Below are 22,983 nucleotides of genomic sequence, written 5' to 3'. Positions count from 1 at the left end.
TCGGTCGGTAATTAACGGAGTTTACCAGGTAGCTACCGATTCATTACTTAATGATTTTGAGATAAGTTTTTGTAGTAATTTAACTTTTTTGATAAAACCCTCAAATTTACGTTGCCATTTTGTACAGTTGTTTTTTATTGATAGTAAGTTTTTTCTTGTATTGCTTTTGTATTAAAATTTTGTTTAAATATTTTATGCGGAAATGAATCCGGCATTTGAAAAACATTCTTTTTATTTCCATACTACTAGAAATATCCGTACTTGTTTCTATTAACACATCACATAGGTTAGGTTAGGTTAGGTTAAACGAGCAGCTCTGAAAAGAAGAGTTCACTCGAAAGCCGCAGAGGCCCATTGTGATGCTCCATTTTGATTTTCTGGCGAATCCTAGCAGTCCTTCCAGAGGAGCTTGCCCCAAGATACTCAGATTCTCGAAGAAATGGTCCCCAAGAAACTTGAGGCGTTTTCCTCGAAGTGCTGGACACTCGAAAAGGAAGTGCTGGACGGATTCTAACTCCTCCTCATCCCTGCAGCTTCTACAGAAATCATGCGGGGCTCCGAACCTGGCGGCCATGTGGCCAATGGTCCAGTGTCCCGTTAGTATTCCTGTGAGAAGCCTGACGTTTGACTTTGAAAGCCTTAATAGACTCCTTGTTCTTCGTTCATCGAGCCGTGGCCAGAGTGATCGCGATACCCTGCAGGTGTGAAGGTTTACCCACCTACTGTTGGTAGCTGCCCTGGTCAGTCTCTCGACTTCTGAAGACAGAAATCGCAAGGGGGGTTTCACGATTTGGGTCGCTTCCCCGAGCCCCATCTCAGATCCCTTCCTAGCACATTCGTCCGCTTCCTCATTTCCCGGGACACCACAATGTCCCGGTACCCAGTAAAGATTGATTATGTGTTGCTGTAGAGCTCGTAGGGATCTTCGGCATTCTTTAACGCATAACGAGTTAGTCGTTGCCGACCCTTAGGCTTTGATAGCCGCCTGACTGTCAACAACGAAGGCAAGTTTAGATGGAGCTAAGTCAATCATGCCCACCAACCTTGCCGCCATATGTATTGCATATATCTCTTCTGAAAAACACTGCAGTGGTCTGGGAGTCTATACGACTCCCTCAGAGATAGCTCCTGAGAGAAGACCCCAGACCCTCTTCCGATATCCATTTTGGAGCCGTCCGTGAAGATGGGTATTTCGTCATCGCTGAGAGCAATATTAAATTCCCAGTCACTTCTGTCAGGAAAATGGATATCGAAGTTTCGATTGAAGTCAATTTCCGTGACCTGATGGTCACAGCGGCTGTATTCCACCTCCACTCTCCCGAGGATTGTGGCGTGACCTTTGCAAGTTTTTCGCAGCCTGTTAGACGCTCTGAGTCGTAGAGCGCTTTTAGCTGCGATACTTTTCACATATAGGTCTATAGGTGGAATATCCAGCAGGGTCTCTAGAGATGCCTGGGGCGTTGAAAAAATCGCCCCCGTTATGCATAAGCATGCTTGTCGTTGCACCTTTTGCAAGTTGAGTAGATGGGATTTGGTGTCAACCGCCTGCCACCATACCAGCGCGCCATAGGTGAGGATAGGTCTAACTACCGCCGTATAAATCCAATGTATTATCTGCGGTCGCAGACCCCAGTCTTTTCCAATAGTAGCTTTACAGGAGTAGAGCGGGATGAGCGCCTTCTTTCTCCGCTCTTCGGAGTTCCTTTTCCAGGAAAGCTTAGAGTCGAGAATAACCCCCAAAAACTTTGCTTCTTTTGACAATTTGAGATTTGCTCCATTGAAGGACGGAGGTCGGAAATTGTCTATTTAATATCGCTTGGTGAAGAGAACAAGTTCGGTTTTAGTGGGATTGACCCCTAGGCCGTTTCTTTCTACCCACCCTGATAGATCGTTAATTGCAGATTGTAGAATCTCGCTGACCGTGGAGAGGAATTTTCCCACGACCAGAATAACTAAGTAATCCGCGTAAGCAACGATCTTAGCGGCTTTCGATGTACGAAGCAGGAATTCGTTTAGCACGAGGTTCCACAGTAGGGGGGATAGCACCCCCCTTTGAGGTGTGCCCCGTGTGGCTGTTTTCCTTATTTCTGATGTTCCCAAAGAGCCATTGATGTTTCTGGTGCTCAACATATTGTCGATCCAGAGAGTGATCAATGGGTCCAGTCCTACAGCTACCATGGAGTGGTGTATGGATGCCAAATTAACATTGTTTAAGGCGCCCTCCACGTCCAGGAAGGCTGCCAGCGCATATTCCTTGTGATTCAGTGCTTGTTCTATACTCCCAACAACCTCGTGCAGGGCTGTTTCAACCGACCTACCTTTACGGTAGGCATGCTGAGCCTCGCTGAAGTTCCCAGGAGTAAGGCGTTGCGTGATCTGCAGACTCAGAAGCCTCTCCATTATTTTGAGAAGAAATGATGAGAGGCTGATGGGCCTAAAATCTTTTGCAGTGCTGTGGCCCGCTTTTCCTGCTTTGGGAATGAAGATCACTCTTACCTCCCTCCATGACTTTGGGATGTAGCCTAGAAGGAGACTCGCCCTATAGATTCCATCCGGTCCCGGAGATTTGTAGGGTTGGAAGGATCTGATAGCCCAAGCTACTTTGTCTGTAGTGATGATTTCGTCCACTGGACCGTCTTGCCTGTGGGTACTAGGGTGTTCTGTCACAGGAGTTCCTGTGTCCCCTGCGTCACCGCAGCCAGGGAAGTGGACGTCCATAAGGTATTCCAGTGTCTCAAGGCTGCTTTCGGTGTGCCCTCCTCCTGGCTTTTTAAGAAAACCGGGAGGAGCCGGGTTTTTCGAGAGGCACCAGTCAGTAGTCGTTTCGAGGTCCTCGCAAAATTTGGACCACGAAACCTTCTTTGCTTTCTTTATCTCTTTCTTGAACGCATTGAAGTTGCGACGATATTCGTCCCAGTCCTCCGCGTTCTTAGTGAACTTCGCTTTATTGAAAGCTTTCCTAGCTGCTATCCTGAGCCGCCTTAAATCGGCCGTCAACCACCTTGGGTGTCGCTTAGAAGGTTTGCTCTCGGGACAGGTTGTTATGTAACATTCGTTGAGAGACTTCGTTAGACAGAGGACCGCTCCCTCCAGTTGGTCCGCTGAAATTGGCTCCACCGTGTACGGTGGACTCGCTCCAGACACCAACTGGCTGAATTTGTTCCAATTTGTCCTACGAGGATTTCGATAAGGTTTTAGTGTCGGTCTGCTTAGGTTAATGGAGAATACGATGCGACAATGATCAGAAAAAGAGTATTTTGTCGAGACGTGCCAGCCGTCAACCCTAACATTGTTCGAGTTAGTTACAAGAGTTATATCTATAACCTCCTCCCTTATTCTATTGTAGAAAGTGGGGTGATTACCCTTGTTACAGACAGTAAGTTTTGTGGATAATAAGTAACTAAAGAGTGACTCACCTCTATCGTTGATGTTCGAGCTGTTCCACGCCGTGTGGTGAGCGTTGGCGTCACAGCCAGCCACCATATTTATCCTTCGTTGCTCCGCCCAGGCGGTGAGTTTCCTGAAGGATATTGACGGGGGATCGGGTACATCGTATGGCATGTATAAAGATGCGAGGATGAGGTCGGGTGCTCCCCTCTGCTCCAACATTGCCACTGTCATGTCCGAATCGCTAAATTGGGGAAGAAAGAGAATATTAGTGCGTTTATTAACCAGAATACAGCTTCTAATTTTACCTTCGGTCTGTGGGGTGAGAAGTAGAAAGTCGCTAGTGGATAGACCTGTGACCCTCCCCGCCACTAGCCAGGGTTCTTGTATTAGGGCCACGTCCACATCTTCCTCACCCATGAAGAGCAGCAGATCCTCCGATGCTGCCCTGCAGTGATGCAGATTAATCTGCACCACCTTTAGGCTTTTCGGATTCTCTTTCAGCATCGGGGATGATCCCCCTAAGGTGACCGATGCCATATCTTATTTGGCCGGCTTTGCGACGGAGGATCTGCAAGGATTGTGGACCGATCTTGATCCAAAGGTCCTTGCCGATACCCTTGTCGCGAGCGCGGCCTCGGACAATCGTCCAGTCGTCAGGGATGACATCCACGTTCTGACATTTGATTAGGGCTAGTGAGGTCTCGTCCTCCACGAGGGTGGGGGGGCGGAATCCACACTCGCACTGTCGTACGGGATGGCACCTCTGAGAGAGGAACAACTTTTAGTCGTGCGTTGGCCCAAAGTTCATCTTGGTTGCGGACGCAGTTTGTTAGGAAGTCTAACGACTCCTTGTTACCGCATCCAACAACTTTGACTCCCTTCTGCCACTTGGCTCCATCAAACATACCAATGTTGTTGTTTTTGGTACGCTGGATTTCGCCAAGTAGTGCCCTTATAATCTTTTCTTCCAGGAGCAACCATTTTTCCGTCGGAATCTTTCTTTCCGGGTGATTCCGGTTATGATTGCTACCTGGAGCTCTGGTGCTGAGCATAAGGTCGACGAAGTTTTCACCCGCTTCTGCTCAGGCTGTGTCTTCTTGTCGCCAGACAGTTGTCTCTTCGGAGTGCGTGCAACCGGTCCCTTACCACCGGAGGCAATAGCAGCTGCCGACGTCGAGGCCTTCACCCCGTCCAGCCGTGGGAACACTAGCCTCGCATGGCATTTTATACCTACTGCCAGGTGAAGGTTGTCCTGCCGCCCACCATGGATCAGACGCAGACCAGGGAGCCGACGCTTCTGGATTTGTCGGTGCGTTTTCAAACGCGAAGATTGGGGTCCCGTACGTAGTGGTCCACCCGTCATCACGTTCTGGTCGTCCTGAGCGTTTGTCGATGCACGTCACGTACAGTCCGGGTCCAGTCCTCACTACGGGAGCTCAGCCTTGAGCGAGGATATACCGCCTCGCACCGGTCGACAGAGCCTCGTTAGCGATAACAGGGACCTCCAAGCCTTGACGGGCAGTGGGTGAGGTTGTCGTTTGGGAAGGATAGGTTATAGATTCACTTCACTCCCCCATTAGATCACATAAATTGTGTAAAAAAAAAATTGCTTTTTGGCCTTACAAAATTTATCCCCTTTGCCCATCCATGATCATCCGAAATTTCGTTAATTAAATTTAGTTTTTTAATAATGGGTCATTCCATTGAAAAGAGGAAAATGACATAAATTTAAATATTCCCTAATTATCTCTATTTCAGTAGTAACCTCATTTTAAATGACTACATTTCATTAATTTGTTGGAAAATATTAAAAAAAAAACAAAAGAAGTTGTAATTTTTGCCTAAGGAAACTTTTAGTTCATGAATAATTACTTTACACCAGTCACAACTTTAAATATTTTGTAATATTTCTCTGAAGATTATATAAACCAAATTTTTATTGAAACCGAAAGCGTATAATTCATATATTACAACACAAAAGCATCGTTCGTGAAGATAAATGGCCTTATACATAAAAAATAAAGTAGGTTTAAAGAATTTTATAAATTGACGTTTTCATAAAATTTTCAATTGATAGACCTTTTTTAAAGCTACTTTATCTTTTATGAATAAGGGCCTAAGTGTTTTGGCTAAAATTCATCTTTGAGTACATAAGGGTAAAATGGAGTTCTTTTCAGTGTCCCACCAGTCACATTCATTCTAATGATAGTTACACAAAACTAAGAAATCTTTTGGTATTTTTTTAAATCAATTTTATACATTAGTTATCGTTCTATCTTAAAAAATATCTTTTGCTGTTGTATAAGTTCCGACAACATAGTTAAAGTTCACAATTTATCACATTCTGAAGTAAAATGTCCCACCAGTCACAATGTAGTGGCCCTTATATATCCCGCGATATATTCCAGTGCGTCTTCATATAGTTCGTCAATTTGGTTGTCATTTTCACCATGTTGATTGCATAAATTAGTAGTTACTTCACTAAAATCATTTAATTGAACTAAAGGGTCTGCATTTTCTTATTTTTCGTCAAAATCACAACCAAAAGTGCAGTCATTGCGAAAGGTCGTGTTTTTGCTCGCTCCGTGTTTATCTAATTTAAAAGTTAATTTCATTATTCTTCTTGGCGATGCCACTGCCTAGAAGTGCTATCTGCTCGGATTGTAATAAACCCATAAACTCTGAACCTGACATTACGTGCAAAATTTGCAAAGATAGTTTTCATACAATATGTGCAAATATCCAATTAAATGTGATTTCGGAAATTGTCGCGGAAAATAAGAACATTGTCTTTGTTTGCAATAACTGCTTACGTGTCTCATCAAACTTAATAGCAACGACCACTCATTTATCTAAAGAACTCAATGTGCTAAAATGTAAATTTGCTGAATTCTCGTGCAATAACAACTCGCAAATAAATGCTGCTAATGATGAGAGATGCTCACGCGCCAGTAAAAATGTGCCTAATGCAAAATCTAAAAACAATGCCTACAATCTACGTTCTCAAAAATGTGTTTCTAATAATTCTAACAACAAAGTTCAGTCAGATGGCTCAATTCGCGAATCTCCACTTATCCCATCAGTCACTGTGACCGGAGAGCCTAATGCTGTTGTTGCGCCCACTTCTGTTCCTTTTTGTTCTCCTTCTTCTGCTCAAATGACTGCTGCTGCTGGTGAGCCGAATGAGACTGCTTCCGTTGCCGCTCTGCTTATTAAATCTGTTGATGGAATTGTACGTCGTGATTCTACTAATGCCGACGTCGAAGCTGCTGAAAACTCTGCCAACGATCCCACCAATTTGACTACTGTATGCAGCATGAAAGATAATGAGATTGGTTCTGCTTCCGCCCCGCTTTCTGCGTCTATCGATGGACGAGTACGTCGTGACTCTGCCAACGTCACCGCCGTAGCTGCTAAAGACTCTGCTCCCACCGACTGGATTACTGTGCGCAACAAGAAAGTGTCTAAGTTTAAAAATGCAGTTATTGGTCAGAATATGTCAACTGAACTAGATGTTAATCTTAATAAAAAGTGGTTGCATATTTCTTCGTTTAAAACGTCTGTCAACGAAGAGGATATAATTGCCTATGTTGTTAAACATTCTGGCATTTCCAGTAATTGTTTGTCATGCTATAAACTTGTTAAAGAAGAAAATTCCCTGGAAAATTTGAAGAGTATAAATTTTAAACTCGGCAAATGTATGGCCAGTAGGCATCAATGTCCGACCGTTTCGCTTTTTTCCCAGGCAGCAGCCTGGATCGCAATTGCCACCCTAATTCTAACTCTAATCGCAATGGTCCGATCTCAAAAAGTTTTAGCTTAAATGTTTATTACCAAAATATTTCCGGTATGCGTACGAAGTGTAAAGAAGTATTTTTGGCTACATCCTGTTGTGATTATGATGTTTATGTAATTGCTGAAAGTTGGCTTAACAATGATTTTTTTGATGCGGAGTTTTTCGACCCAAATCTCTTTCAAACATATCGCAAAGACAGGGATGCAAACAAAACTGGTTTCTCGAGAGGTGGTGGTGTTTTGATTGCGGTGAGGCGTACTCTTAGGTCTTCAATTATTCAGCTTATGAACCGAGATTCCCTTCTTGATCAGCTTTGTGTGTGCATTTCTGGTACGTCTGGTAAACTGTTCATTTGTGTATCCTACATACCACCCAGGAGCTTAGAATCATTATATACATCTCATGTTAATAATATTATTAATCTTTATGAAAAGAATGTCGATAGCCATTTTTGTTTATTAGGAGACTTTAATCTAAATAGAATTGTTTGGTCTAATTTGTTAAATAATGCTACCTTAACACCTACTAATGTAAATTTTTCCCATGAAATTAACTTCTTGGACAGTCTTTTTAGCATCAATCTTACCCAAATAAATACCCTTCTCAATAAGCTTAGTAATATTCTTGACCTAATTTTTATAGATGAAAATATGATTTTCCAGCTAAATGAAAGTAATTTTCCCATCTGTAAATCGGATATGCATCACGTCCCTTTATTATTATCACTTAAATTGGTCGATTACATTTCATCCTCAAATGACGGTACCCGGTCTTTTGATTTTCGAAATGCCAACTTCGAACTTTTTGCGGCCGCTGTGGTGTAGTGGTAAGCAGTGCGCGCTTTCACTCACCAGCACCTGGGTTCAAGCCCTGGTCAAAGCAACATCGCAAAAAATTCAGAAAAAGGGTTTTTCTTAACAGCGGTCGTCCCTCGGCAGGCAATGGCAAACCTCCGAGTGTATTTCTGCCATGAAAAACAGCTTCTCATAAAAATACAATCGCCGTTCGGAGTCGGCGTAAAACTGTAGGTCCCTCCGCTTTGTGTGACAATATCAAGGCGCACGCCACAAGATGGAGGAGAAGCTCGGCCAAACACTAACATATGTGTTAGCGCCAATCTATTATTATTATTATTATAACTTCGAACTTTTGAATTCAATCATATCTGAAATTAATTGGAATTCGCTTTTTCTTTCAAAAAATGTCTCGGAGTGCTTTGAAGCCTTCCTACTTAGCATTCAAGAAACTCTCCATAGCAATCTTTCTCTTCTTCCGGCTCGCATACACAAGCTACCTTGGTACACTAAGGAGCTAAAGAGGTTAAAAAATAAAAGGAACAAATATTTTAAATTACATAAAGCAACCGATAATATCAGTCATAAAGAGAAATATTTAAATTTTATGTGCCAATTTAATGAGCTTGACAAATTATTATACAATAATTATATCGCTCGCTACGAACTTGAGATAAAGTCAAACCCCAAAGCTTTCTGGAAATACATTCGTTCCAAAAAGGGTGCTCAAATATTCCTACTTATTTAAACTTCAACGAAAAGTCGTCTACTGGTTTGATAGATTCGGTAAATCTTTTTGCAGATTTTTTCAAATCGAATTTTGTCGCTGATATTGATAGCTATAATTTTTCAAATTGTGATACCTCTAACTCTGTAGACTTTGGATTAATGGCTGTCACTGAACTCGACGTTGTTAATGGCATCTCCGCCTTAAAGACATCTCTAAAAAGAGATCTTGATGGACTGTCCTCTTTCTTGCTTAAGAAGTGCAGTTCGTCTCTTTCAGTGCCTTTAACATATATCTTTAATCTCTCTCTTTCTACAGGCATTTTTATCGATCGTTGGAAGGTTGCCTCTATTACACCGATTTTCAAATCCGGTAATAAGAGTGATATAAAAAAGTATAGGCCAATTTCTAAACTTACTTCTTGCTCGAAGCTATTTGAAAAAGTAGTCAAGGAAAAATTATGCTTCTCCATCAAACGAATTTTAGACCCGCATCAACATGGTTTTGTTTGTGGGCGCTCGACAGTTACCAATTTGACAGTCTTTTCTGAGTACTGCATCTCTGCTTTCAAATGCGGCTTGCAAGTTGATACAATTTATACGGATTTCTCAAAAGCATTTGATACCGTATCGCACCACATTTTATTAGGAAAGCTTAAAAGTCTCGGTTTCCACCCAGTATTCCTATCATGGTTAAGGTCCTATATCACTAATAGAATCTCCTTTGTTGAAATCGAGAATTCTAAATCATACCCCTTTGTGGCCACTTCGGGTGTGCCTCAGGGTAGTATTCTTGGTCCTGTATTATTTGTTTTGTTTATAAACGACATTGGGGCCTGTTTTAGTCATTCTAAATTTCTACTTTACGCGGACGACCTGAAACTCTTTAGTGAGATTACCTGCCCGTCAGATGTTTATGCACTTCAATGTGACTTAAATAAGCTAACTGATTGGAGCATTAGAAATAAACTGTCTCTTAATGTTAATAAATGTTTCCATATGACCTTGTCTAAATCACGGAATCTAATACCTTCAAAATACTCAGTCTCATGTGTTGAGCTTGGCAATGTTGTTGAATTCCTAATTCAATTACATCATTCCTAAGGCGTATTCTAACTTAGCTTTCATGAGGCGCTATGCTAGAGATTTTAAAGATCCATATACTCGCAAATTGCTTTACAATTCCTTAGTGCGGTCTAAATTGGAATACGCATCCATAATTTGGAATCCGATATATGCGTCTCATTCCCTAAGAATTGAAAGAGTGCAGAGAAGTTTCATTCGGTTTGCTCTGCAACCGCTTCATTTTAATGAGCCTGTTCCATCTTACGCTGCTCGGTGTATGCTTATTAACGTTAAGTCTCTTGCTAGTAGAAGATCCATCCATTCCCTAATGTTCATATATGATATTATCAGGGGCTCCATTGATTCTCCGGGACTTTTGGGGCTAATATGCTTCAATACACCTAATAGAACGTTACGGTCTCATTTACCATTTCATGTTAAAGTTGCTAAATCTAAATATTATGATTTCGCCCCCGTTATTAGGGCTCTAAATGAATATAATAATATCTTTAATAAACTTGATCTTGATTTTGCGATGCCCAGATCTTTGTTTGAGTCTAGGATCCTATCTCATTATTTCTAATCCTCCTTTTTGTTTTAGTTTCTAATATGTAGTATTCAGACAATTTTTGTATTCTAGTCTGTAAGGTTTTTGTAACCATAGACTTAAATAAATGAAATGAAATGAAATGAAAATCAATGTTGATCCACTTCAAAATTGAGTGATGTGCTGAGTATTTCTGTAACAAATAAATGCAATTCAGGGAAATGATACATATATATGTAAGTACATATATCCTTAATACATTATATTACCAAAAAGATATTTCCGCAATCGGTATTTGAACTGAAGAGGGCTGGGGTGATCATTGAGGCTACCAGCATACCTCATGGCGCCAATTATCGGTATTGGTGCAAATTATCGGTAAATATTTCTCCAATACTGTATTTTTCCTTAATATAATTATGTCAGCCTATAAGTGACGTGTTCGTAATAATAATTCCCTTTTGAAATGGTGCCAAAGTGGACTTCATTGGTATTACTGGGGTTGACACAACCGTGGACATTTCGTTTAAAATATTAACTTGTTTTTCGATTACAGAGCCAAAAGGTTTCTTGAATGCATTATGGTATCGAACCAATTGTTTACAAGTTGCATGAAATCAGCACAATCGCACGCGCTATTTAAAGTGCATCCATTTGAATAACAGTACCTTATAGTTATGCTGCCGTATTTGAAAAAAAATTAGCAGCTAATTTGACCTTTTGTGGGTTAACGTTGGCTACCGTCAAATGCTCTTTGGATAACTTGTGCACAATTGAAAGATCGGATTTCGATGTGTGGTTCAAAAGTTCTTTAAGCGTGTGTACACTAATAATTTTGTTGTTGTACACAAGTCCACTGTCAATGAAGTGATTTCTGATCAGCTTCAATAGATGAGGAACATCAGCGGGCACGTATATCCTTTCTCCATCCTTGGCTGGATTCTGTAATTACATTTACAAATATGCAAGTACACATGTAAATAAAAATAAACACCTACTAATTTAAATCCTCAATTCTCGCCAAGGACCCTGATTTGAGAAGCCCATATCCGAAACGATTGCGACAACGGTGAAATTGATGTCGTGCAGTTTCAAAATTATTTCACTAAGAATCTTTTCAGTTACTTGCGTGTTGAAGGCATAAAATATTGGTTGCTTCCATCGCCAATTCAATGCACGAGCCATAATTACTTGAACGTAGTTACACGGCCCCTTCACGGCCTGACTAAACGGATCGAGTTCGAAACAGCTCCAGACTTTCATTTCATCGAAGGATAAAACACATATTTTATCTTCAAAGTCAAGTGCAGAATTTGTCATCAATAGAATGATGCGTTGAAGACAACCTTCATGCAGTGGTACTATTCGAACCCAGTTGTTGTTGTCTTTTCAAAAGGTGTCTATATGCTCTAGGGCCTGCAGCGTTTATGGTTAGGGCTGAGCTTACATCCTCACTATCTTCTTCTATTTACCGCAATGGGACTTTGTTTTTCTTAAGTAGTTCTGAGTTTTCATTCGGACTAAAAGCATATTACTAAAATAGTAGGTCATATTTATATAAACCTATCTTACTCTGTTTGAGTTTGAGCTTCGGTTTTTAGTTCCTGGGCTGAATGCATATTTTGAATGTGGGAAATAAATTTTACCCACGACCAAAGCAAAAACGTTTCTCGGCAAAATCCACACCGCAACGAAAATATTTGCCTGTCGCTTGAAACTTGAACATATCAGCAGCTTGCATCTTGAGCCCTTATTATGTAAACATATACATATGTATCTAAGTATAACACTAAATTTTTCTTAGAGCTGCATAAAGGCTCTAAAATTGTACAGGTTTAAATAACAACTTGCGTTCCCATTAGGCGTCCCATTTTAAAATGTGTGTATCTAATCGAAACAAGTGAAAAAGCATAATCTTGGTTGGAACAATTGATTGATAAGGTCTTTTCCAAAGTTAAACCCCCATTATTCCACTTACTGATTCTCAAAGCTTTGCTCAGCATCGCGTGTGGCTTGTGTGTTGGAAGTGCATCAGGACATAGACGTTTACGCTTCACGCCTGAAGCAGAAAAATCAGCCGATTTAAACTGTTTTTCACAGATGTGTGCTGTGGGTGGCAATGATGTTCCACACGCGATTTCCCACTGCTTTTTTTTTTTTTGAAAATTCATCTCGCGGGACACTAAATCCGAGTCAGCGCATCTAGCACTTTTACACAAAAACCACGAATTGCGTGGCATTTGGGTTTTCAATTAATTTTATTTTATGAAAATTGAAAATATTTTTCACAAGAAAATATTAAAAATGAATTTTATTTGGGTTTTTTTGTGGGTTAACGCAAATGACACCTGTGAACAACCCTGCCAGCCATGGCTCACCACTTTTCCCTAAAATTCAAACGATTTACAAACACATTCACAACTTTTTAGTCATCTCACCCACACACTTACAAATTTTTTCGTCGAACTGTCAAAAAATTTGCCTTTATTAGAGCTACATACCCGATAAGAATTCGTACTCTAACAAGAATTCTATGCGTCACTGCGAGCAAGTTAGAAACATCAGAAATATTTATACTGGTTCACAAAAATTCAGTTTCATTACAACTTTGCAAAATTTGATTGCGTTTTTCCGACTTATATATAGAAGGTTTCAAAAGTTGCAAAATTTCTATAAAAAAGTTAAGCGATTTTAACAATATTATAATCAAAAGAAAGGTAATCGGTTTACCTTTCTTTTGATATATATTAACAGTTACAAATCATTTACACTAGTTCACAAAAAATCTGTTTTTTACAACTTTGCAAAATTTTACCACTTTTCCACTGCTTATATATAGGTGTTTACAAAAGTTGCAAAGCTTTTATGAAAACGTAAAGCAATTTTAACGGTGTTATAATCAAAAGAAAGGTAATCGGTTTACCTTTCTTTTGATATATATTAACAGTTGCAAATCATTTATGGTGGTTCAGAAAAATTAAGTTTTCTTACAACTTTGCAAAATTTGACAAGTTGGACCTACACTTTGAAGGTGCTCCTGGCGTTGAAGGTGCTGAGGGCGGAAGGTACTCATGGTGCTCCTGGCGATGAAGGAGCTGAGGGTAGAAGGTACTGGTGGTGCTCCTGGCGATGAAGAAGCTGAGGGCAGAAGGTTCCAATGGTGCTTCTGGCGATGAAGATGCAAGCGTTGAAGGTGCTGATAGTGAATCCCAAATCTGTAAACAAGCAAAAATATCAAGTAAAATTTATAAACATATAAAAAGTCTCAATACATACCTTAAGAATGTGGCTAAGTCGCTGCTGTTTTGCAATCTAAAAGAAGAAATTACATTATAATTAAATAAAATTGTTAAATACGTATTCTTACCTTCAAAGTTTTCGTAGTAACATTTCTTCACAGTATATATACTGTCATCAAAACTCCGACGTTTCTAACTTGCTCGCTCTAACGCATAGAATTCTTGTTAGAGTACGAATTCTTATCGGCTATGTAGCTCTAACAAAGGGACATTTTTTGACAGTTCGAACAAAAAATTTGTAAGTGTGTGGGTGAGATGACTAAAAAGTTGTGAATGTGTTTGTAAATCGTTTGAATTTTAGGGGAAAGTGGTGAGCCGTGGCTGGCAGGGTATTTACATTTTTGTTTGTGCCTATCTGGATTACTGTATACTGTGCGCAAAACAATCACATGTGACAGAAACGAACTTTTAGAGCAGAGCGTTTTTTCTATGATTCAATCAAGGCATGGTACAATAATTACAGGTATTGTCTTCCCAGAGAGCGCATATTCCGATCTGCCTTATTTAAAAAATATCATTGTTGCCCACACTAAAAGGTTTACTACTAGGGAAAAGGGATATTTTCATACCCCATATACCACATATGTATCTAAGAAAACTTTTCAAGAATGCCCTACTTCAGAATTTGGTTGAAAAACGCCCTATCTCAGCTGCCGATTCAAAAACGCCCTATCTCAGCTTATTTTCAATGTATTTTCGTTTGAGATAGGGCGTTTTTGAACCGAATTCTGAGATAGGGCGTTATTCAACCAAATTCTGAGATAGGGTATTTTTTAATAAAATTCTAAAGTAGGGCGTTCTTAAAAAGTTTTCTGAGATAGGGCGTTTTTGAACTGGCTGCCGAGATAGGTCGCTCTTCCACTCAGCCATCGATATAATCATACATATGATGGTCAAGACGGACTAACTTTTTTTCCTTAATAATTTTACAATTTATTGGCTTTGCTTTGTGCGCGCGACATAGTAAGAAAATAAAATGTTTATCAAATCGCACATGGGCTTGCTAAGCCCTCGTTTTCCATCATTTTAGCTAAGCACTTTATTCGAAAAGTTCTCTATTTGAAAAGCAAAAGAAATTGGCTGTGCAATGGTTTTCAAATCGACCTATCCAAAAACTTGTCAGTTACTAACTTTTTTATAAGTTGATAAGTTTTTTTTTGATTTGTAAAATGTGCAACACTTATCAACTTTACTTTAAAAAAAAAGGCTTATCCAAAAGTTGTAAAGTGATAAGTGATAAGCAGTTGGTGCAATTGGGCCCAGTTTTTACTTCTCAATTCCCTAAGAAGCACTTGTTGGCAAGAGTAATTCTGCTGTAGATTTCAAGATTGACATTATTATTTTTGTTAATTCTGGCTCACAAATAAACGAAGGCGTTTACTTTTTCAAACTTCTAACTGTCAACAGTAACGTGGGTGCCAAGACCCTTATGTGATGACAGGAGACACTTCGCTTTGGTTATCTATCTGATCCCGAGAAGGAAAAACATACGTAGCCCTTGTTTGTGCCGATAATGTCGATGTCGACGGAATGCGCCAGCAATTGTACTCCCCTGTAAAATATTGTGCCTGACTGGTTCAGTTCTGTGGCTCTTATTATCTCCTCCAACATCAGATTAAAGAAATCAAACGAAAAGGCTTATCTGAGACTTCGTTTGGTGTCAAATGGATCGTAGAGGTCCTACCCAATTCTGACAGAGCTGGTGGTATTCCTCAACGTCACTTTACACAGCCTTATTAGTTTCTTGGGGATACATAATTCAGACATTGCGGCATAAATACAACTTCCATTTGTGCGGTCGAAAGCGGCTTTGAAATCGACAAATGGAGGGTGTGTGTCGATCCTATTCTCGCTGGTTTTCGAAGATTTGGCGTATTGTGAATACCCGGTAAATGGGAGACTTTGCAGTTTTTCACACAATTTAATCGATAAGACCTTGTAAGCTATGCTTTGAACCCTAGTCCCACGATAGTTAGCGCGTATGGCGCCTTTCATGTGGATGGGACAGAGCACGTTTAAATTCCAGTCGTCGGGCATGCGTTCATCTGACCATATTCTGCAAGATAGTTGATGGATACATCTTATCAGCTTCTCGCCGTCGTACTTGAATATTTCAACTGGCAGGCCGTCATCTTCAGCAGATTTGTTGCTTTTCAGCTGCATAATCGCTATTCCTACCTCGTCATAGTCAGGCGGTGGGACATTGACTCCATCGACATCCGCTGGTGGCTGGGGTTCGTCTTATCCACTACTTTCAATGCTGCATTCAGTAGGGTGGAAAAGTGTTCGCTCCATAATTTAAGTACATTCTGGACATCGGCCACTAGGTGCCCATGGTTGTTCTGTTTGCCAGCATCTCAAGCTCTTCGCACTCACTTGTAGGAGTAATCTCCAGTTAATTTAAACATTTTTTTGATCGTGATAATATTATTTAGATAGAAAACTACTGTATACCTTTTTTGCATTAATTTCATTGAATCAGTACGATCCACAACTAGTTAGAATCTGATTTTTGGGTTGTGCCTCTTTTGGAGGGTGTGCGTTATTATGTTTTTTAATATAGTATAAATATATATAGATATATTAAATTTTTCAATTCCTTTATTAAATTCTTTACTCAATTCACATTTTCTAAGCTAGACAACCAATCGCTCAATCTCTTCCACACATACAAGAAAAATTAATTAAACTCTTGCACACAAAGTAATAATAAAATAAGCACACACACAAAAAACAATACAAACAATCATCACAATATATAGTAACGGCGTTCTTATCCTTTCCAGTTGTCGCGAAATTAAGTCTGCTTCCCGCATTTAAGTCGCAATTTAAAATACATAACAGGTCACAATTCTATGCCTCGTCCAAGCCGGGTTTAGCTGGAGGCGCCATGGTTCTTCGTGGAATCAGAAGTGCCATACAAGCGCAGATATACAAAGCAATACAGGCGGCATAAAAAGTCAGTTCGCAGTTATTGGCAAGCAGCGCGCCCACTATATTAGCGCCTACAACACTTCCTAAGCGGCCAAACATCAGCGAAACGCATATAGCCATGGCACTAAAGGGACGAATAAGTGAAACTTGATTTGAGACATATATTCACTGGATTATTTAGATAATTTTCTTACCGCATTTGGGTTGGGTAAAGCTCAACAGTAGCCGCTCCTAGAACATTTATCGCTACCCCCACTAAAAAGAAAAGGACATACAGGTACGCGGCAATCGAGGGGTCGGCCACAAATACAGCAGCGAGGCCGCATGAGGAAAATAATATTGTGGAAATGACTGCAAATAAAAATAAAAACGATTGAGTTATCTCAGGGTTAAAGTATACCAGAGTATCAGGAACTTGAAATACTTACAAAGAATGGTCATTTTGCCAACACGATTGATGATCAAGCCAATGAAAGCAAAGGAGGAAGCGTACAAGATTTCCATAATTAGTGAGTAAAAGTATGTTGTATTTTCCAATTTAGCTACGCATTCCATTGTCTGCAAAGCATTTTTGAGATATTCGGAATTAGAATTTGTATTAAAATTGTTTTATTCTCCACCGTGCCTACTTACACCATCAGTCTTATATAAGCTCTCATGTTTGTCATATACAATATGGCAGATCTGTTTATGTTCGCCTGGGTGAGCATTCATGAACTCGACCATGCTGTTGATTATGTGAGGGAACCACATATACATGCCATTCGTCACCACATACAACCAGAATTGCATGTTGCAAACGATCAATGTGACGCGAATGTATTGTTTGTGAAACAGAGGCACTGTTTGATTCCACATGCTCTTCATGAAGGCGGTGGCAAAGTTTTCTTTAGAAGCCGATTTGTTATTTAACTGCATCATAGAGCCAGGCTGTTCTTCTTCGGGAAGAATGTGCTTTAGCTAAGATGTATAAACATAAAATATTTAGCCCAAATCATTTAAGGAGATAATGCTAAAGTCAGACATACCTTCATATCTTGAGTACCACCGTTCCAACGTTGCATCTTCTGCAGCACCTCAATAGCTTTTGCTTCTCTGCCATGGGCCAGCAAGAATTTTGGGCTCTCGGGCAAAGCAAACATCGACAAGCCGCAAAGTAGACCTGGTATGCCACAGACGATCAAAAATAAACGCCATGGCTTGTAAACGATGCCCAAAAATGGCAAAGGCAGCACCCAGTCTTGGTTTATAACAATAAAGGCAATCATTGGCAAAATCATGGCACCGATGGCGAAGATAAATGATGAACCCATCATAGCGCGCGAACGGGTCTTATCCGTGTGGAATTCGCCTAGGTAGGCATAAACTGTTGCCGAACCGCCAGACACGCTTAAAAAATTTAATAAAAATTATTTCACTTAATACAATAAAGGTTTTGCAAAGAGCGTGAGAACAATTATAATATCTAAAAAAACTTACAAAAATCCATTAATAAATCGCAACAAAACCATAACCCAAAATGTGTGCGAGAAACTGGAGAATAGGGTTACTATGAATCCAGCCAACAACGTCGGTCTGATCACTTTCCGGCGTCCCTTTGTATCCGCCAAAAAGCCCCACAGATGCGAACTTGTAATGATACCAGCAAAGCTTATAGCGCTCAAGATGCCCTTGTCCTGATTTGTAAGATTTAAGTCACATTGTGCAATTGGTAATATAAAACCCATAGCCGCAGTCTCCAATAGGACATTCGCTAAAATCATGCCACAGATGAAGATGAGGAAGTAATTGAACTTACCAAAACCTATGAATGGAAAAAAATTAATAGATGTCACTTTGTTGGTATTCACGTAGTTTTTACGTGGTGTAAAAATAACTTACCGGTAAGCGATAAAGCTTCTGAAAATGAAATGGCCCCATGTTTACGATTTACCTTAACTGGTTCTGTATGTATAATTGAAAGTACTGGAATAAGGTGGGAAATTTTTTTGTAAATTAATTTTTCATTCTTGCAAAAATTCTGGAAATGGACGATTACACATAGAAAAAAAAACGTACAAATATTCGATGTTACCAATTACAAATATGAGTATGCATGGATGCAGTATGGGATTTTATTTTATTGCGTTGGGGGTGAAGATTTCGAGTGAGTACGCCTATTTAGATTTTATATAAAAATACATATTTATATTGCTGCAATTTGTTTATTTTATGGTTGAAACGTATTGAGTAGTATGGCTTAAATATAAAAAACATACTTTGGTGGAGTGAATCATATTTGAGATATTTAAATGGTACAATTTTTTCTTTCAGAATTTAAAAAATAAACTAAGTGTATTAGATATTTGAGTGTATAGTAAAGAAATTACTTATGTACATAAAATTTATAATTCCATTGCATCAACGCTGTTTGTTTTACGTATTTATCAGGATAAATTTGGAAACTACTAAGTTTGTCGTATTTCGTTAGGGCTTACGATAATTAAACCAATCACTATTAATTATTTTTATTATTCATTATCATTATTAGCCATTATTATTATTATTTGTGTTATTAATTAATTAATTATGTTATTAATATTATATATTGCTCGCAAGTGAAGAATGTATGTTGTACGTTATCTTCAACGTTTCGACAGTAGTGCCAGCGTTCTAGTTTTTTTTATGTACTGTTATTATTGTTATTGTTATTATTACTATTATGGTTATTATTAGTATTATTATTTGTGTTATTATGTATTACAACATGAAAAGCTATAAATAAAATATAAGCTTTTTTACTAATAATTTCCATTATTTTTGAAGGTCCAATACCTTAGATAGATAGATAGATTTGTTAGAGGATGTGCACTGCGACCTTAGGTCTATTGTGCCCTCGGAGCTCATCACAACACCTCGTCCAGCCCCAGTGCTCTGATGAAACCGAGCAGTTTCGAGGGCTGTAGAGAGTTAATGTCTGAAGCCTCGGGCCACAGCTTCCCCAAGTGTGTTTGCCTTCTTCTCGACACCGCGTAACATTCTAAGAGGATGTGCCGCGGGGTTTCTGGGACCCTGTCGCAATAGCGGCAGGAATCGTCTGCGCTAATCCCTAAGGTATGCATATGGGCCCGCAGCCTGCAGTGACCAGTCCTGTAATAAATCTTAAATTAGTCTTGTTGAGTGTAATTAGTTCTCTGAATCTTCTGGGATTATAGCTTCCTAGAAGTTCTTTCGCCTGCCTTAGTCCAGGCGTATTCTTCCAATGTGTTCTGATCAGGTTTCGTTCCTCTACTCTTAACTCTTCACTGATAGTGTGAGGACCAACTGCAAGGAAGGGTTCTGGTCCTATGGGTCGAGTGGCTGCTGCTTCCCTAGCGAGCTTGTCAGCCTCCTCGTTGCCCTGTACGCCTGTATGGCCCGGGACCCACATCAGCTGTACTATGTTGAGTTCCCCCAGGGCGTTTAGTCTCTTTACACATTCCCATACCAACCGAGAATTAATTTCACACGACGAGCGGCTCTCAGTGCAGCCTGACTGTCGCTGCATATGACAATGTGCTCTTTTCTCGGTTGTCTCTGCAGAATTACCTCCGCACAAATGTCGATGGCAAAAACCTCCGCCTGAAAGATACTGGGATAGTTCCCCAGGGGAATGGAGATATTGGCTTGGGGGCCATGTATTCCTGCCCCTATCCCTTCGTCGGTTTTGGAGCCATCTGTGAACCAGCTTTGGGTATGGGGCCGAAAGGTGTTATCCAACATTGTCTCGTTCCAGGTTGCCTTGCTTCCTAGTTCGGTTCTAAACTTTTTCTCGAAGGTTCTTAGCCTAACCATGTCGTCTCTATTGAGCTGGGAGATAGGAATCTTGCTTTTGATTTCCTCTCCGAGTCTGCTCGAGACCACCTTGCCTTTTCCAGTGCCCTCCCTCATGAAATTTAGGAGGGCTTTTTTGGCGGTTTGTTCTATGACTATGTGCAGTGGCGACAGGTCCAGGATTACCTCCAGGGCTGCAGTGGGACAGGTGTGCATGGCACCTGTTATACAGGTGCACGCCAGTCGCTGCAGCTTGGAAAGCGACGCCCTTACCGTGTTGAGGGCAGCCCGCTCGGACCATGCCACTGCTCCATATGTAACTATTGGCCTGACAATCATTGTGTACATCCATCGTAGGATGTAGGGGCTGCACCCCCACGATTTGCCGGCAAGTCTCCTGCACACCATTAAAGCTCGTGTGGCTTTTGTTACAGCGTACTCAATGTGCTTATTCCATAGCATTTTGCTGTCGAAGATGACTCCTAGATACTTTACTTCATTACATATTTCTATCTCTATGCCTCCTAATGTTATAGGGTGCATGCCTGGAAGGTTTCTTCTCCTAGTAAAAGTAATAACGGCTGTTTTGGCGGGGTTTATGTTAAGGCCCACCGTGCCACACCATCTTTTAGTTAGGATAAGTGCTCTTTGTGCAATGTCGCAGAGGGTGCTTTCAAATTTGCCCCTCGCTATAATTACTATGTCGTCCGCATATCCTTGGCACAAAATGCCGTTGTTGGATAGTAACTCAAGTAGTTCGTCTACTAGTATACTCCAAAGCAGGGGAGACAGTACGCCCCCCTGCGGGCAGCCTTTTACCGTCATCAACTGTATGATTTTATTGTCAGCTACGGTCTCTGCCAGTTTTGTTCGCAGTATTGTACTGATCCATCTTCGGATCGGGATGTCTACGTTCCTTCTCTCTAGAGCTCGATCTACTGCCTCGTGTGAGGTGTTATCAAAGGCTCCTTCAATGTCTAAAAACGCACAGAGTGTTACCTCCCCCCCCCTCAAGTGCATTCCGTATGGTAGATGACAGCTGGAACAGCGCTGTATCCGTCGATCTACCTGCACGATAGGCGTGTTGCCCATGATGTAACGGCAATGACGTCAGGGTGGTGGACCTTATGTGATTGTCTATGATCTTCTCCATTGCCTTAAGAAGGAATGATGTTAGACTAATCAAGCGAAAAGATTTCGAAGGCGAGTAGTCTTTCTTGCCTATCTTAGGAATGAATTTGACACAGGCTCTCCTCCACGACTTTGGGAGATACGCTAGTTCCAGGCTTTCCCGCATGATTTTGATTAAAATCGGGGTAAGCAGGTCCAGTTCTTTCTGGAGTAAAATCGGCCATAAGCCGTCCACCCCAGGGGTCTTATAGGGCTCAAACGAATCGATGGCCCATCGTACGGTCGACCAGGTGAACAGGCATTTTGCCGTCTTCCAGTCCTCCGAGGCCGGCTTATGGTATTCATCACTATCCTCTGCTACCGGAGTCAATGCTCCTGGGAAGTGTGTTGTCAGGAGGGCCAGGGCCCTTTCTTCCTCACTTTTGGTGTAGCTGCCGTCTGGTAGTTTTATCGCCATATGGTTTTCACCTGTACCTCTAGCTAGTGCTCTGTGCAATCTGGCAGCCTCCGGGGTGGAGGTGATGCCTTCACAGAACAATCTAAAACTGTTTCTCTTGGCTTCGCGAATCGTTTTGTTATAGGTGGTTAGGGCTGACAAATAGTCATCCCAATTCCCAGTACGTTTCGCACGGTTAAAGAGTTTTCTGACCTCTTTCCGGTGACCTGAGAGGTTGGAGTTCCACCATGGGTTTCTATTCTGTCCTTTTGGTGAAGTCAGCCGGCAGCTTGATGTATAGGCATCCGTTATTGCCTCACTTAGGCTGCCGACCTTCGCCTCCAATTCCACCCATCGCTTAGCCCTGTTCTCTACGTTTGTGGTGGTTAGGTTTGCCTGTAATAGTCTGTGATAGCTGTTCCAGTCGGTCCTCCTAGGATTCCTACTGGGCGTGGCTCTATTCATGGAGATCTCTAGGGAAAACTGTATAATCCTATGATCCGACATTGAGGGCTCCGAGCAGACCCTCCAGTCCGAGATCAAATTATCCGCCCAGGTGTTCCCAAGAGTAACGTCCAGAACTTCCTCTCTTACCCTAGTTACAAAAGTGGGCTTATAACCTACATTGCAAATACTAAGGTCCTTACTTAATATAAAGTCTAGTAGAAGCTCACCCCTTTTATTGGTGTCAGTGCTGCCCCACTGTACATTATGTGCGTTGGCATCACATCCAATAACCAATGGAAGGCGCAGTTTCTCGCTGTACTCTACTAGTCCTCTGACTTCCTCCGGTGGTATGGCGGCATCCCCTGCGAAGTAAGCCGAAGCAAAAACTACTTCTCTTGCCTGTCCGTGGAGATTCACCGTTAGTTGAATTGCCACCAGATCTCTCGTTAAAAACTCTGAAATGCAGAAGTAATTAGTCTCCTTCTTTAACATAACACAGGCTCTAGGGTTATCACATGATAAATCCCAGATTACCTTGATAGACTTCTCCGTCAGGCCCTTCACCTGACCTTTATACATCCACGGCTCTTGGACTAAGACTATGCCCAGATCCTCCGAAGTGAACT

At 40.9% G+C, this 22,983-nt stretch overlaps 1 protein-coding gene across 4 annotated transcripts in view; it reads right to left on the bottom strand.

The window, feature by feature from the left end:
* Positions 1-16,190: 16,190 nt before the first annotated feature.
* LOC118734040 (synaptic vesicle glycoprotein 2A-like) overlaps positions 16,191-22,983 on the bottom strand; it is an 89,848-nt gene continuing 83,055 nt past the window's right edge. For 2 of the 4 annotated variants that reach the window (XM_036463733.1, XM_036463734.1), the window contains exons 2-7: positions 18,031-18,516; positions 17,580-17,940; positions 17,185-17,511; positions 16,980-17,109; positions 16,746-16,902; positions 16,191-16,675 (exon numbers count right to left, since the gene is read on the bottom strand). In XM_036463733.1, coding sequence (XP_036319626.1) covers positions 16,471-16,675; positions 16,746-16,902; positions 16,980-17,109; positions 17,185-17,511; positions 17,580-17,940; positions 18,031-18,314 — 1,464 coding nt within the window. In that variant the 5' untranslated portion in view covers positions 18,315-18,516 and the 3' untranslated portion in view covers positions 16,191-16,470. Of the gene's footprint in view, positions 16,676-16,745; positions 16,903-16,979; positions 17,110-17,184; positions 17,512-17,579; positions 17,941-18,030; positions 18,517-18,609; positions 18,689-22,983 lie in introns of those variants that run through there. The other 2 variants (XM_036463732.1, XM_036463735.1) reach the window with 2 other exon arrangements.

The sequence above is a fragment of the Rhagoletis pomonella genome, unplaced genomic scaffold (genome assembly GCF_013731165.1).
Source record: "Rhagoletis pomonella isolate Grant_MI unplaced genomic scaffold, Rhpom_1.0 Rhpom_scaffold_00002, whole genome shotgun sequence".
Lineage (NCBI taxonomy): Eukaryota > Metazoa > Arthropoda > Insecta > Diptera > Tephritidae > Rhagoletis > Rhagoletis pomonella.
This window is presented reverse-complemented; position numbering and strand designations above follow the sequence as displayed.